The 14,162-nt window shown below is 33.8% G+C and overlaps 2 protein-coding genes and 1 long non-coding RNA gene across 8 annotated transcripts in view; 1 reads left to right on the top strand and 2 right to left on the bottom strand.

Moving 5' to 3' along the window:
* LOC105224081 (protein WBSCR14 homolog) overlaps positions 1–11,346 on the bottom strand; it is a 33,512-nt gene extending 22,166 nt beyond the window's left edge. The window contains exons 1-3 of one of the 6 annotated variants that reach the window (XM_049449340.1): positions 11,199–11,346; positions 9,166–9,744; positions 1,919–2,025 (exon numbers count right to left, since the gene is read on the bottom strand). In XM_049449340.1, coding sequence (XP_049305297.1) covers positions 1,919–2,025; positions 9,166–9,614 — 556 coding nt within the window. In that variant the 5' untranslated portion in view covers positions 9,615–9,744; positions 11,199–11,346. Of the gene's footprint in view, positions 1–1,918; positions 2,026–9,165; positions 10,785–10,804 lie in introns of those variants that run through there. The other 5 variants (XM_011202055.4, XM_049449349.1, XM_049449345.1 and 2 more) reach the window with 5 other exon arrangements.
* Positions 1–14,162, bottom strand: part of LOC125776582 (uncharacterized) — a 187,825-nt gene that overhangs the window by 110,152 nt on the left and 63,511 nt on the right. The window lies entirely within an intron of this gene.
* Positions 12,448–14,162, top strand: part of LOC105224058 (cyclic AMP-dependent transcription factor ATF-4) — a 30,617-nt gene continuing 28,902 nt past the window's right edge. The window contains exon 1 of the mRNA XM_011202031.3: positions 12,448–12,628. The gene's annotated coding sequence lies outside the window, so the exon portion shown is untranslated. The remainder of the gene's footprint in view (positions 12,629–14,162) is intronic.

Raw genomic sequence — 14,162 nt, 5'->3', positions numbered from 1 at the left:
ATGTACTATCGCTAGCGCTTTGGAACCTGTTACTTAGGTTTTTAAAGATTTTGCAAACAAATATTCTGATGATACATTAAATGTAACACACAAAAATGCAAATATAAATGCTGCATTCTGCGAAACCAAAGTGACGAAAGCGGAAGGGGGACGCAATTCGATTCGGGCAATGGACAAAAAACAGGATGTTGATAAAATTCATTTTTGTGGTGAGCCAGAATAATTCCACTCAAATACTAAAGCTTTTAATTCTTGGTAAATTGGTGATTATTACTTATTAAAGTAATTGTTTTTAGCCAATGAAATAGGCGTCAATGTATTTTCTTCTCCATATTTTAAGTTTCTGTCCAAAATGCTTTTCTAGATAAATATAAAAACTACCTGTCAGGAGTGAAAATCTTATTATTATAATAACGTTTGTAAAAACTAATTTTTTCATTAAAAAAAATTGTAAAAACTAATTTTTTCATTAAATAAAATATGTAATAAAAAGAAAGAATGTGCAAGCTGAGGGTTCACTTGATTAAAAAACAAAACACAGTATGTCGGGGGTGAACTACAAGGTGCGCTCCAAAGTAAACAGGACTTAAAAAGAAAACAGAACAAATGGTTTTTTCCCCAAAATCATTTTTTATTTTTTATTCAAAATAGTCTCCTTCTGCTTCCATACAGCTATTTGCACGGTAAAAAAGCATGTTGAACGAGTGTTTTCGCTCGTTGGCTGATATGGTCGCCAGTATGCCGGTGCAAGCCTTTTGAATGGCCTCCACGTCTGCATAACGCTTTGCTCTCATGAGCAAATGCATTTTTTCGAAAAGGAAGAAGTCGCACGGTGCCATATCAGGTGAATACGGGGAGTGGTTAATGGTTAAAATGTGATTTTTGGTCAAATAATCGGTCACAAGCATCGATCGAATGTTGGATTCTGAGCAATTTTTGGTCGTCAGTCGATTTGTGCGGAACAAACCGTACACACACCTTTCTTAAGCCCAAATGTTCGGTCAAAATGCAGAAATCGATGTTTTGGAGATGTTCAATTCCATTTTCTTGATAATTTCGGTTGATTTTTGATGAATTCACGCACAGTTTCGATGGATTTTTCGGTGATCATTGATTTTTATTGGACCACATGTTGATCGTCATCTTTGTCCTCACGACCACTTTGAAAACGTTGAAACCACTCGTGCACTCTGCTACGGGATAGGCAATCATCGCCATAAACTTGTTTCATCAATTGAAATGTTTCGGTAAAAGTTTTACCAATTTTAAAACAAAATTTAATGTTGGCTCTTTGTTCGAAGCTCATTTTCGCACCGATAACACAAACATACTGACACTTAAAACGCAATAACTTCATTTCCAATCGATGAAATGTCATGAAATGTCTCACTGGAGAATCGACAAAGATAGCAGATTTTAACGCATAACGACATATAGATGGCGCCACCAGGGCGCGCTAGATTCAAAAAGTCCTGTTTACTTTGGAACACACCTTTATATCTATGATATTAGATATGCTAACTTTGAGGTACATATTACTTGAATATATACAGGGACTTGTATATACATATGTAAACATAAGGGAATATGTTTGTATGTGAAAATATGTACATACATATGTTTCTTGTTATCGTCTATCTTGTGTCAAAATATTACATAAAGATAAACAAGGCTGATAAAAAATAAGATATTTAGCCAGAAGATTAGCGGAAATATTTATTTTGGTTTATCAAAAGCACCACTTACAATAGCTGCCTAATATCATACAACTGAAAAATATATACCCTCGTAGGGTTTGTGTTATCATTATCAGCGCAAATAAAGAATAAAGATATTTACATAAATTGTATGTTTTATTTTTGCATAACAACCTTGTTTATATGTATGTATGTATGTATGTAATAATAATATAACTCACATTGCATGTGCCAGCATCGCCAAATTACATTGTTTAAACGAATTTTATCCTTCCAGCGCAAGCGAATTCCTTTGAAATGATTCCATTTTGGGGATGTTAATTTTTGACTGTAAATTACAAAGTGTTTTGATAAGCAATTTCATATGTATTATTAATATAAGAGACATTGCAAATTATTTTTGAAAATTTATAGTTTTTATAATAAACGTCAACCAAAAACCTTATGTGGAGTATGTAATTTCAAATTTCTTTGTTTCAAGTTGACGTCAACAAAATTTTGAGGTAATACTCTGTATCAATTTATTATCCAACTTGGGTAAGTGTTTTTTTTTTGTTCTTGCATTTTTTGCGAAAATTTGACACGGTAAAATATATATTTTTTAAGTAAAAAAAAAAAAAAAGAATTTAACAAAAAAAATCTTTCACTACATAAAGCTTACTTATTTACACCAAATTTAGTAAAAGATTTTTATTTTTGCACAGGATACCAAATTTTTGAGGTTATGTGAAAAATGCGTATAACTGAAAGTTGTAGATCTAATCTAATAGGGCTCGTAGTTTTGTCAGAAATCGAGTTAAGCCCGTAAATTATTGTTTCTTTCAATTTTTTATTTTATCATTCTTTTCAATTGGAAGATTTTTTTGCTTTCAAAAATTATCTACCTATCTGGCCTAATATGGTGGAAATATGTCATATTTTATCATAATTAAAAACTGAACTTCGTGTGAAAACAATTTCGAAAAATTAATTATTTATTAATAAATACAAAAGTGGACTAATACTTGTCTATAGTTTTTATCATTTCATGAAAAAATATGTAATTCCCCAAAATCGATAATCAGACTATCAAGACTAAGTTTTGTTCGCTTATCTGTGGTGTGTAAGTTGTACATATGTATGCATATCAAAATTATCATGATGACGAGACGAATTGAATTCTCGACGTCTGGCGTGAATAAAAATTAAAATATCTTGATGCAACTTGGTACGCATATTCCTTGACACTCTAAAGAGAGATAGGTATTGCAGATGGGCAAGCGGAAAAGATAGTTCAGTTTACCATAATGTTAATACAACAACGACATTCTTCTAAGCATTTGATGAACCCAATATAGGCAGATAGATAGAAAACTTCGTCATGTTAGTTATTACAAAAATCTGATTATCCAGGAAAGGTAAACCACAGAACCGGAAATCACTGTATTAGAGATATGGGATCTAAATCAAGGTGTAGACTGTAGATGTACTATATAATAAAGATTGATATACATACATATACTGACTAACAATATCAAGCGATCGTGGTTGAAGGTGGCCAAGCCGGGATTGACGGCCAGGAAGGAGTTGCGGTATGTTTGGTGGGATTGGAAGGGAATCATCCACTATGAGCTGCTCCCATATGGCCAGACGCTTAATTCTACCATCTACTGCGAACAACTGGGCCGCTTGAAGCAGGTGATCGACCAGAAGCGTCCAGAATTCGACAACAGGAAGGGTGTAGTGTTCCACCAGGACAACGCCAGGGCCACACTTCGTTGATGACTCGTCAGAAGCTACGGGAGCTCGGATGGGAGATTTTATCGCATCCACTATATAGTAGGCGTGGTTATAGTCCGGTTTCGCACATTTTCACAAGGATACGCATTCATGAAAGATGTGAAATTGAATGTTTCTGACATATTTATTTTGGAGAGTATTATGAAGATGTCGATGGGATTCACCCACAGCTTGTTTGATTGCTTTAGCTCTAAAAGTTTGTGATTGTATGTGCAAGTATGAATTTTAAACTTATTAGCCCCGCCCACCTTTTGAAAGCGCATGAATCACAGACGGCCCTTCACACTTCGGGACCCTCATTGATTTGTATCTTAATTTGGAGCTTGGCTTTCTATAATACCAAATTTTTTATGATGCCAAGGAACTCATGTAACTTAGGGACTAGGGGTAGTCAGAATTTGCAAAAAATTCATTTTTTGCATTTTCGTTAACTGTAGTATCTTAAAAATATTCTCTGAAAATTTCACGTTGATCCGATAATTAGTTTTTGAGTAATTCGACAAATAACAAAGAGAGCTCTGGCACTTGAAGGCTTTCGGGAGCAGGTAGCTAACTTTAAACGCGTTTTTCTCAAAACTATGTTTTTGAACTGCTGACAAATGTAATTCAAAAACCGCTCAGTAGATTGTATGTATGTATGTATTCATTCTGATAATACATATAGATACATATACTTAAATAAATATGTATAGTTCGAATAGTTCTAACTGTTACACACAATCGTTAGGTGAACAAAACTGCTACATTTTTTGTCGCGACAGTATAAAAATGCAGATTTAGTATTGTATTTTAGTGCTAATGCTAGGCTAATTTCTGGGGAAAATTGTTGGCTAATCAACACAATAATGTTTGAAGTTGCGGTTACGCATTAATGATACGCTGCTGGCCTAACGACTACATTTGCAAAATGTATTTTTTTGTTGACCATCTTTTTCATTAGAATTCTTACAAGTATTTATAGAACTTTGATTTTGTACGTCATTATTTATATTAGCACGTAATATGCGTACACGATGCTTCGAAGGCAATTAACGTTATTCTAAGAGGTCACACAAAGAAATATTTACCTGGCTCAATTTACATCTAATCTTCAACGATACAACAATGGGATGATTTTTATTGACTTTCTAACAGTATGTACCACTATTAAAGTAAAAATAAACTAAACAAGTTCCAGCGTCAATTTTTTTTTTTTTTTCATTTTTACGGGTTTGCGAACAGATCCAATACAATCTGGTAGCAACTGTTCGTCTCTCTGTATATACGAGAACTAGTCTCTCAGTTTTTGCGACATGGATTTGAGATTTCGCACAGTTCTTGTTTGGAGAACTTATTCATTTGGGAAGATATTTTCACCAAACTCGGCTAGGATTATTGCTCAAGGCAAAACTAAAATCTTTGCAAAAATATATGTACATATCGCTCATTTGCTGCAAGATCGGCATAAATCAAAAAACGTGATTTTTGAGTTAATGCTGCACAATTGTTCTTTATATCATACTTCATGTTGAGTGAAAAATTCATATGAATACCTCTTATATGCTCCGCTTGAGAAGAGGTGTAAGGTTGTAGTCAGTTGAAAACTTTAGACGCGTTTTCTGGAGAATCGATTTTTTTGACTTATGCCGGTCTTGCAGCAAATGAGCGATATGTATGTACTTATATCGCACCAATATAACATATAGCTGTCATACAAAATGTGCGATCAAAATCTTGTATGACATTTTCTTGGCATTTGTGGAGGGTATTATTAGCGTCGGTGCAACTGAAGTTAACGTCCTTTTCTTGTTTTCGTTTACTTTTTATGTACATATGTATGTATATAAATTTGATAAGCCGATTGAGAGGTAATGAAGAATTTTCAAGACATAGTGGTTCAATAGACGTAGTCCAACACACTTCAACTAATAAATTAGTTTCAGCATAAGTTACTACTAAGAGATATCACATAATGATGTCTGCAGTTGAAAGAGAAGTTGGTAACCGATAAAAAATTTGAAAATCACTATTAGATAATTTAATACACGTGCCTGATATTGTATACATAGAAAAAATCGACAAGCACGTTCTTTTTTATGACATGTTTGAAGCACTCATAATTCGATAAAGAGAGGTAATATCAACACTTTGTTTTACGCTTGCTTTTTCGCATGAATCATATTCTGGGAGTATGACTTTTAATTGGAAATTGAGTATGAAATATATTATATTTGAAACATATATACAAAAATTTTCCATAAGTCTCTTCACACCAACTATTAAGGTTTCTCAACTGATTATTTTATTGTGCTCAACGTTTCGTTGGAAAGACATTTTTTAATTGTTTCAAATCTTGAATGAAACAGCTAATAGACCCAGGCTACGATACATCACTAATGGAAGAATGAGTAAAGTAAACTCATAAAATTGTCAAACTTTCATAGTAGTTGTAAATAATTCTAAGAGGCCAAAAAGGTCTTTGAACTAACAATTCGGATTATCGTTAATTTCGACCCAATAAGAGATAATATTTTTAATTGATTGTTGTCGAGATAGTCGATGAAAAAAGTACAAATAAAAAGTACTGCCTAAAACTGTTGTTTTCTGGCGGTTTTGAAAAGTCATCCGACTTTTACAGGAACTCGTTAATGCTAATAAATTTCGCAAACCTTTGAATATCTGGGGGTGATTGGCCGTAACAGTTATCACTTTGAATCAATAAGGCTTTTTCCTCTAGTAAAATCAATAACTTGAGAACGATTGGACGAAATATCATGTAATTTGGTCACAATCCCTGTTAAGATTAGTACGCTAGGACAAGGACAGAGCTAAAGGATATAGAGTAGTCATCAATGTCACAAACATGATCATAACACGATCGATAGGCTGTGACATTTCATGTAGGCGTCGTTGAACACTTGTTATGTTAATATATAAAAAAGATTAGTAGATGAAGAAAACGGCGGACTTCATAGCGCAAGCAATATTTTCGGAAAATATTGTATCCTGACAAATTGGGAACACCTTTAGTCGTGAATTGAATGAGTGGGCGTGCAGTTTTTATGTATACTATATACCGATTGCCGACCGTACACGCTCCTTCGAGGCGGGTACTGTTAAACGATGCAGCAATTCTGCTCTTGACTGCGTGGTGTGTATAGCAGATAGGTCAGGGTGAGTTTGGTTTTTGGGAGGAAGCGGAAGCGGTTGATCAAAGACTATAGAGTTGTATGTTGCAGTGCTACGTACTCATGGGTGGGTTGGTCGTTATTGTAACTTTGGCGATTACCTAGTCCCTGCTTGGGTGGTAAGGTTGAGGTTAATTGTCTTCGAAATCATCTAACGGTACACCCTGGAAACGTACTGCTTCCTCGAAGTTGGATTCGGCACGCTGGACATGTGTACATATGTATATTTACTATGTCGAGGTCGATTCTGCAGAAGCAGGAGTTGCCCTCGGGAGGTATTAGTAATATGTCGAGAAAGCCATGGCTTGTAGGGAATATACACTATTGAGATGTTCTAATCCTGGTCTGCTTACTTTAATGAAACATTCTCAAATTTTCGTTTCCCACACCAAATCATGATTTTGAACAACAAGACAACCTCGGCCAGAAAGAAATGAGTGAAGTTAATTATGTTTTGGCCAACAAAGCATCATTGTAATTCGCTAACTAATCATTTATTTTGCTTTTTATAAACGTTAACCAAAAAATAGTTACATATGTATGCATATAGCTATGTTACATACATATGTACATACTTATGTGGGCAACTACATTATTTTACTATTGAAACATAAAAAGTTACATGCACTGGACACATGGAAGTTCTTTCAACCGCGCAAATGAAGAATTCTTGAAATTCAAAGCTTGAAAATAATCGATGTACCTTCAAATTGCGTTTTCATATTTCGCTTATGTATGCATATATATTTACATATGTTTATATATATGTCTGCGGAAAGCAACCTAAAACCATAATAAAGCTTTTTCGACTGCTAACAAAAAGGCCTCATATTTATAAATGCAATGTTTATGCACATATTCTGTCATATCTACATACAAACATGCATATGTATCTATGTACATATCTCATCCGCTCTTACCTCGATTATTTAAGGGAATAAACAAAGTATATAAATATGCACATATGTACTTACAGTATCGGACAAAACATTTGCAACTAAAGCGAAGTTCTAGATTTTTTTGTTTTACAATGCTACTTGTCCTTCAAATTCCTTTTTGTTTCTTGTTTTTAAATTTACAGCATTGTAGTGACATATTTTGTAACGTTTATCGCGATCTTTTTTTATTTTGCCGGTTATATTTGAAAACAATTTGAAATGTACGCCGCAACAAAACAATTGCAACTCTGTATTGTTCATTTCTTTTCTCCTTTGTTCGTTTCTTTTTCTAACGGTATTGAGTTTCAACCAATTAGAACATTTACTGAGCATACTTTCTGCTCTGAATTTTTGCGAAAATGCGATTTTTTTTTAAATTTTTTTACAAAAAAAATAAGCAACTAAAACGATTGTGTTTGCTAAAAATCATCTAGAATGGTCAACAAGCAAGATGAAAACTGTTCTTTTTAGTGATGAGGCCAATCTTAATTTGGTAGGAAGTGATGGTGTGAGTTTCGTTCGACGCCCAAACAAGCGTCTTAAAAATTTCTATTGTGTAGTCAAGCATAGTTGCTGTGTTATGGTCTAAGAATGCTTTTCTGCTTTTGGTTTGGGGCCGCTTCATCGTATTAATGATACCATGGATCGGTACGTTTACAAAGACATTCTGGAAACCGTAATGTTGCCACATGGTGAATGGTAAATGCCACTTAAGTGGGTCTTCCGTAGAACAACGACCCGAAGAATATGGCATAGGCCCTAAAATCGTGGTTACAGAGGAATAAAGTGGATGTAATGGAGTGGCCTCCACCGTCCCCAGGCCTTAATCCCATAGAAAATTTATGAGAAATTGTAAAAAGAAGAATTGATCGCAGTAATGTGCCAAAAACTGATCAGTTTTATCAAAAGGCCCTGGAGAATTACATATACCCCAAACCATATAACCTTATAGCTTCAATGCCACTGTGATGCAAAGCAATTATTGAGAGTAATGAGTTTGCTATAAAATACTAAAATACTAAGTTTTTCTTTTATTTTATTGAAAATAGTGAACGTTTTCTTCGAGTTTCAATTGTTTTGTCTTATTGAATATACATAGATGTTATATAATTTTTTTATATACATACAATTAAGCAAATAAACTGAAAAATATTATTTAATTAGTTTTGTTTACCTTAATTAAAACTAATATTTAAAATAAAATTAAAATAGTACGTTTCCGGCAATTATTTTCTGTGTAATCGACATTATTTTTAATATCATATTTCAGTTGCAAATGTGTTGTCCAACACTGTATGTACATATGTAAACGTGAACGCATTTCAACAACTGCTTTTTTAACGTTTTTAGTCAGAGTTAATTATAAAATAAGCTAAATATGTTATACTTTAGTTGGTATTACTCTGAAATTTACTTCCGCGTTTGAATTTAAGACTGTTTCAAAATAATAAGATTTCCTTTTAAACTTTAAACATCTGTAAATATATATTTATAACCATATGCACATAAAACTGCAGTACTACATAAACATATTACCGTAAAAAAGTATAAGTTTGAACTAAATATTTATGATTTTTTACATACCTGTAAGCCAGATTCATACATTTGAATAATTTGGTGAGCGAAGTTTCTATTTCCAAATGAGAGGCCACCACTGATCCTTCTTGACCAAGCTCTTGAACGTATGATATTTTTCGTGGTACAAAACGCTGCACATCAGTGCATGTATTTTCGACATCCTCTGGTTTTGTAAGATTTATTTCTTCAGGATCAAGCACTTGACCATCCTCTTCGAGATCATCTTCTTGTGCCTCTTCCGCTTCGAAATGAGATACCATAAATTGGCCAGAGTGTATAGATTCTCGTTCTGATTTGGAAATATTAGAAGCCATAGCTCCATAATCGGATAGACCAGCGTCACCAACGCTTTCCGCCATGCTTGTAGTAATATCACCGCGTTGTTGTTGTTGTACAATCTGCTGATGTTGGTTTTGGTGTTGTTGCAAATAATTCTGATATTTATTTAACATCATTGTGTCTTCTTATCTACGGCGCGAACTCACATTGATTTACGCGTGTCCAATACGAAAAATTATTTATACTTCTATTCAAGTTCTTTTAATTCAATTTTTTTATTTCATTTGAATGAACTTCATCCATTTACTATTAAATTGATAAAAAAAAAAAACGTGTTATAAATGCGCTCTGTGATCACAGGTCACAAATAACCAATACTTATTACTTTGAAAATTTTAAACATAAACGATTGATTTGCGTTAACTATAAAGCCTAACAATGGTTAAGCCGTGATCTTTCACTACCAGATAGTTTGAAAACTTTGATGATAACAACCGATCCAACTTTAAGCTGTGCGGCCACATATAATATCTTTTCCATGACATACACCTCGTCTGTACACTCAAACAATGATAGCGATTTTGATCCCAACAATATTCGTCGTTCTATAAGTGTTTGCTCTTATCTGCGAAGTAGGTATTCGTATTGGGAAACAATTCAAATGCTCTTTTACACTCTTTCAAATCTCTTGCTGCCTTGTTCAATGACTCTCAACATCACACACTACGGCAATATTTATTCACTATATTTATTTGAAGCTTTGTTTTGTCAGTTACTTATATACAAATACACATATAATTGCTTATTATTTATTTTAACAATGTAGTACAAATTTACTGCTAGATAGGAGTAATTAAATATATTAAATGAGATAACACCAATAACATTGCTGTTACTGTTGCTATTAATATGGACTTAATTTCACAGAAAAAAAAAATGTTTCTTTATTGTTAGTTCTTTAAATCATGGAAGCGTCTAACCATAATATCATTATTTCGACTACAGTAAAGAACACGAATTGATTCACATTTCACATTTTATTTAAAAGTTTACCATGTGCTATTCGCATCTACTTGGACGTAATCAGTCAAGTAGTCCATCTTGGTGTAACAGCCAAATTTATGTTTGAAATGAGAGGAAAATTCCACTAATGTAACACTGCTAGCCTTGATTCCATTCAATGTATTTGTTTTCTGTTGTGATGAATACCAAGTTAATGTAGATTTTTCTACACATGTATAAACAAATCAAGATTTTTAGAATTCAATAAGTTATTATCTGTATGACGCACATATGCTTATTATTCCGTTTATATATTTTATGTACTAAAAATACTCTATAAAATATATATAAATTATACTCCCACAAGTAAACTTCGATAGAATGGAAAATATTATTTTTCCCATCGCGTCAATCACATTAGATAGAGGAAATCAAACAATATGATAACATTTTAGATGAGTATTAAGTTTGCTCTTCGTTCAACTTCAATGTGTTGTTTTATTCGTTGACTATTGGTTAAGTGTATGCACCATTGTGTAGGGCCAATGGATCTAGGAAGACCAGATCTTATGCTGATAAATGACCTGTTATTATGGTGGTGAGGTACATTGAACAGCGGGCGGTGACGTAGCTGGCGAGATGTATATTTTTTTTACAGAAAGTTTAGATTGCCTTTTATTACGAAGTGATCTTATTTTCTTCCAAAACAAATAATTCTGAATTCCGTATTTCTAACTAGTCAGCACGAAATTTCTTACGATTTTTCCCACTTGAATTCACGTCTGTTCGTTCACTTGAATAATACAACTATTATTATTATCAAAAATTGTCCGAACCATATACATATTGTTGCTGTCAAAAAATCCACTACAAAAATCAAGTTGTCAAAAATAGAACATCGCGTTGCAAACTGATAAAACGGTAGTTCTCTATTATCCCTCAATTTTTCGACAAATTCCTAACAGTGGAGGCAATTCCATGAGTAAGGTTCAGAATATCTCTTAAACGATTTATTCTTTATTAATAAAGCCTCGAGTGATATAAATAAGATATCATTAAGATAAACTGTCGAATTTTTATAAAAATTGTTAACAACAACGGAAACTTTTCTAAACTCTTGATATAAACTTTAGCACTTTGTGTAATGAATTTGGAATCTCAATTCATTATTGCCAAGCAGAGCTTTTGGTTTATTTTCATCGACCTTTGATTAACATTTAATTATGAACATTAATGTTACCTGTTCTTTCTTTAATAAAATCATGAATTAATAAAAGGAGAAATGAATTTAAGGTTTACTTTAATCTGTCTTTCCATAAATAATAATAGTAATTTGAAATATCTGGCAGTACCACACAATAATTATTCGATAGTGTAATTCGCCATATTGTTTTCCGATAGTATATGGATGTTTCGATGACAACAGGAATAAAGGGATGTCCAACTTATTCCAGTGTGAGAGCGCTTCAAAATAAGCGTTTTTTATAACATTTTCCATTATGGCCAGATTGGACAAAATACTAATTTTTGGACATTGAAATTAAAACACCCAACATTTAGTAAGAATAAAAGTTACTATTTAGTGGTTATTTAATACATAGAGAATTTATTTAAATCTTTGTATGACATGTTAAAACAACTGACTTTTGACTTTTCAATACCCAATAAAAGGTTTTAAGCTTTTAAGCTCTTAATCAATAAATGTTTTTAATAATTTTCCATTGAAAATAATACTATGATGCTTCACCTTACAAAATGTTTCATCAAATACATTTAGATTTCACAAATTTATTTAATTTTCATTGTTTTACATAATTTGTAAGTGCAACAAATCTCTCCGTTTACATATTTTTTTGGTAAGATTTCAATCTGGCCATCGCTCGTATCCAATTGCTAAACGTCAAAACCTACTGAACTCGATTAGCTGTCAAAGTTCAGTAGGTTTTGACGTTTAGCAATTGTTCTCTCACTTCCAGTGAGAGAGGAGTTGGACATCTCATTATCTCTGGATGACAATGTCTCTTTCAGTATCATTTTCCTCAATGAAACCGAAAAAACGTAAAGTGTTAAGTTCCGATTTTTTTGCATTTATATTGAGGTGAAAATGGATTTCTAGTTTGTTTGCGTAAGCACAAACCAAGCACGTTGGTGCACAAAAGTTTTTAGCGAAAATGATTTTAAAACAAAGGTAGGTAAAATAAAAAAATTTGGTGACTTTTGTTACAATGCATATGTTTATAAGCGAATAGCCATGTTGTTCCGACGTTTGATACATGGTGTCTTACGGTTTGGAACACAGCAAGCATGAAAATAGCAAGGAATTTTTATGTTAATAATTGTCTGAGTTAGTTAGTGAAATTATATGAAATATATTAACTTCAATTGGAAAATTCGCTGATGTAAGATCAAATGATATTGCGAAATCCTAATTCATGTTAAATTTGTATGCGTTGCAGAAACACCAATTAGTAGGGTTGCCAAGAAATAGTTTGTTGTTTTTTTTGTCAATGTGCAGAACACATAGAAAGCGACAGACTTCAAGCGACATCTGTCAAATATTAAAATACTCACTTTCTTAAGAACACAGTTATGTAGACAGCTACACGCCCATAAATAGCGCTTGACGCATAAGAGGTTCCTAACATTTTGGTTGGATCGCAGAAGTTCTATGTGAATTGGCCCTTAGAGCATGTTGCCTGATTTAATTGTATATTGGTCTTATATTTTGTTTACATGGAATTAAGAATTAAACAGTGGTCGAAATTCATTCAATAAGCAAATATGAGCGAATTAAAGATTTAAAATATTGAAATATATTGAAACTGAACTAAATTGATAATAATGTATAATAAAAATTATATTTCATATTGCAAATACGCTGAGATCATGGGTCGTGCTGCGTTCCGCCAACAGTCGGATTTAAGTAACCGGAACGGACCTGGAACAAAGGAGTACAGACTTGAGCTTAACATTGCAGTCGATGGCGTTAAGATTCCTACTGTCAACAACCCTAAGATTTTAGGTGTAAATTTTGATAGTGTATGATCCGCGATTATCGCCAAGGTACAGAGCCGAAACAAAATCCTCAAGTCGCTAGCCGGCAGCGCTTGGTGAAGACAAAGAAACATTGTTGGTAACTTATAAGGCAATCGGTCGGCCGTTCCTTAACTACGCCGCACCAATATGGATGCGACGACAGGATGCCTCTTGATGTAACCATTGAACATCTTCATAGAAAGAAACTTATGCTTCCAGTTAAGCAGCATAATGAACTCCTCTCTAGGCAGTTCCTGCTGAGATGTTTTCGCGGAAATCACCCCTGTAGCCATCTGCTTGCAGCGTTACCGCCTCCCAGGAACATCAAGAGCCCTTTCCTCAATTATGTCGACGACATCGAACAATACGCCGATCGGACTTCGGACGCAATTAACTTCCGACAAGCACTGACCGCCTTTCACAGCGGAGCCATCAACCCTTTCACCGACTCCCTTCCAGTGAATAGCGTTCTGGGAGTCAAATCACCACCCATTGCAGACGAAGAGCTTGATTTGCGGCGAGAAACGAGAGCGACCCTTACGCAGTTTCGTTCTGGATATTGTAGCAGGTTAAACACCTACTTGTCCAGAATAGATACCCATGTGTCCAACATATGTCCTGCGTGCAATGAGTCGTCCAATGGCTTCTGCCACCTCTTTGCTCGCCTACCCTACTCATCTAACACC

Source organism: Bactrocera dorsalis, chromosome 1 (assembly GCF_023373825.1).
Source record: "Bactrocera dorsalis isolate Fly_Bdor chromosome 1, ASM2337382v1, whole genome shotgun sequence".
NCBI classification, from domain to species: domain Eukaryota; kingdom Metazoa; phylum Arthropoda; class Insecta; order Diptera; family Tephritidae; genus Bactrocera; species Bactrocera dorsalis.
This window is presented reverse-complemented; position numbering and strand designations above follow the sequence as displayed.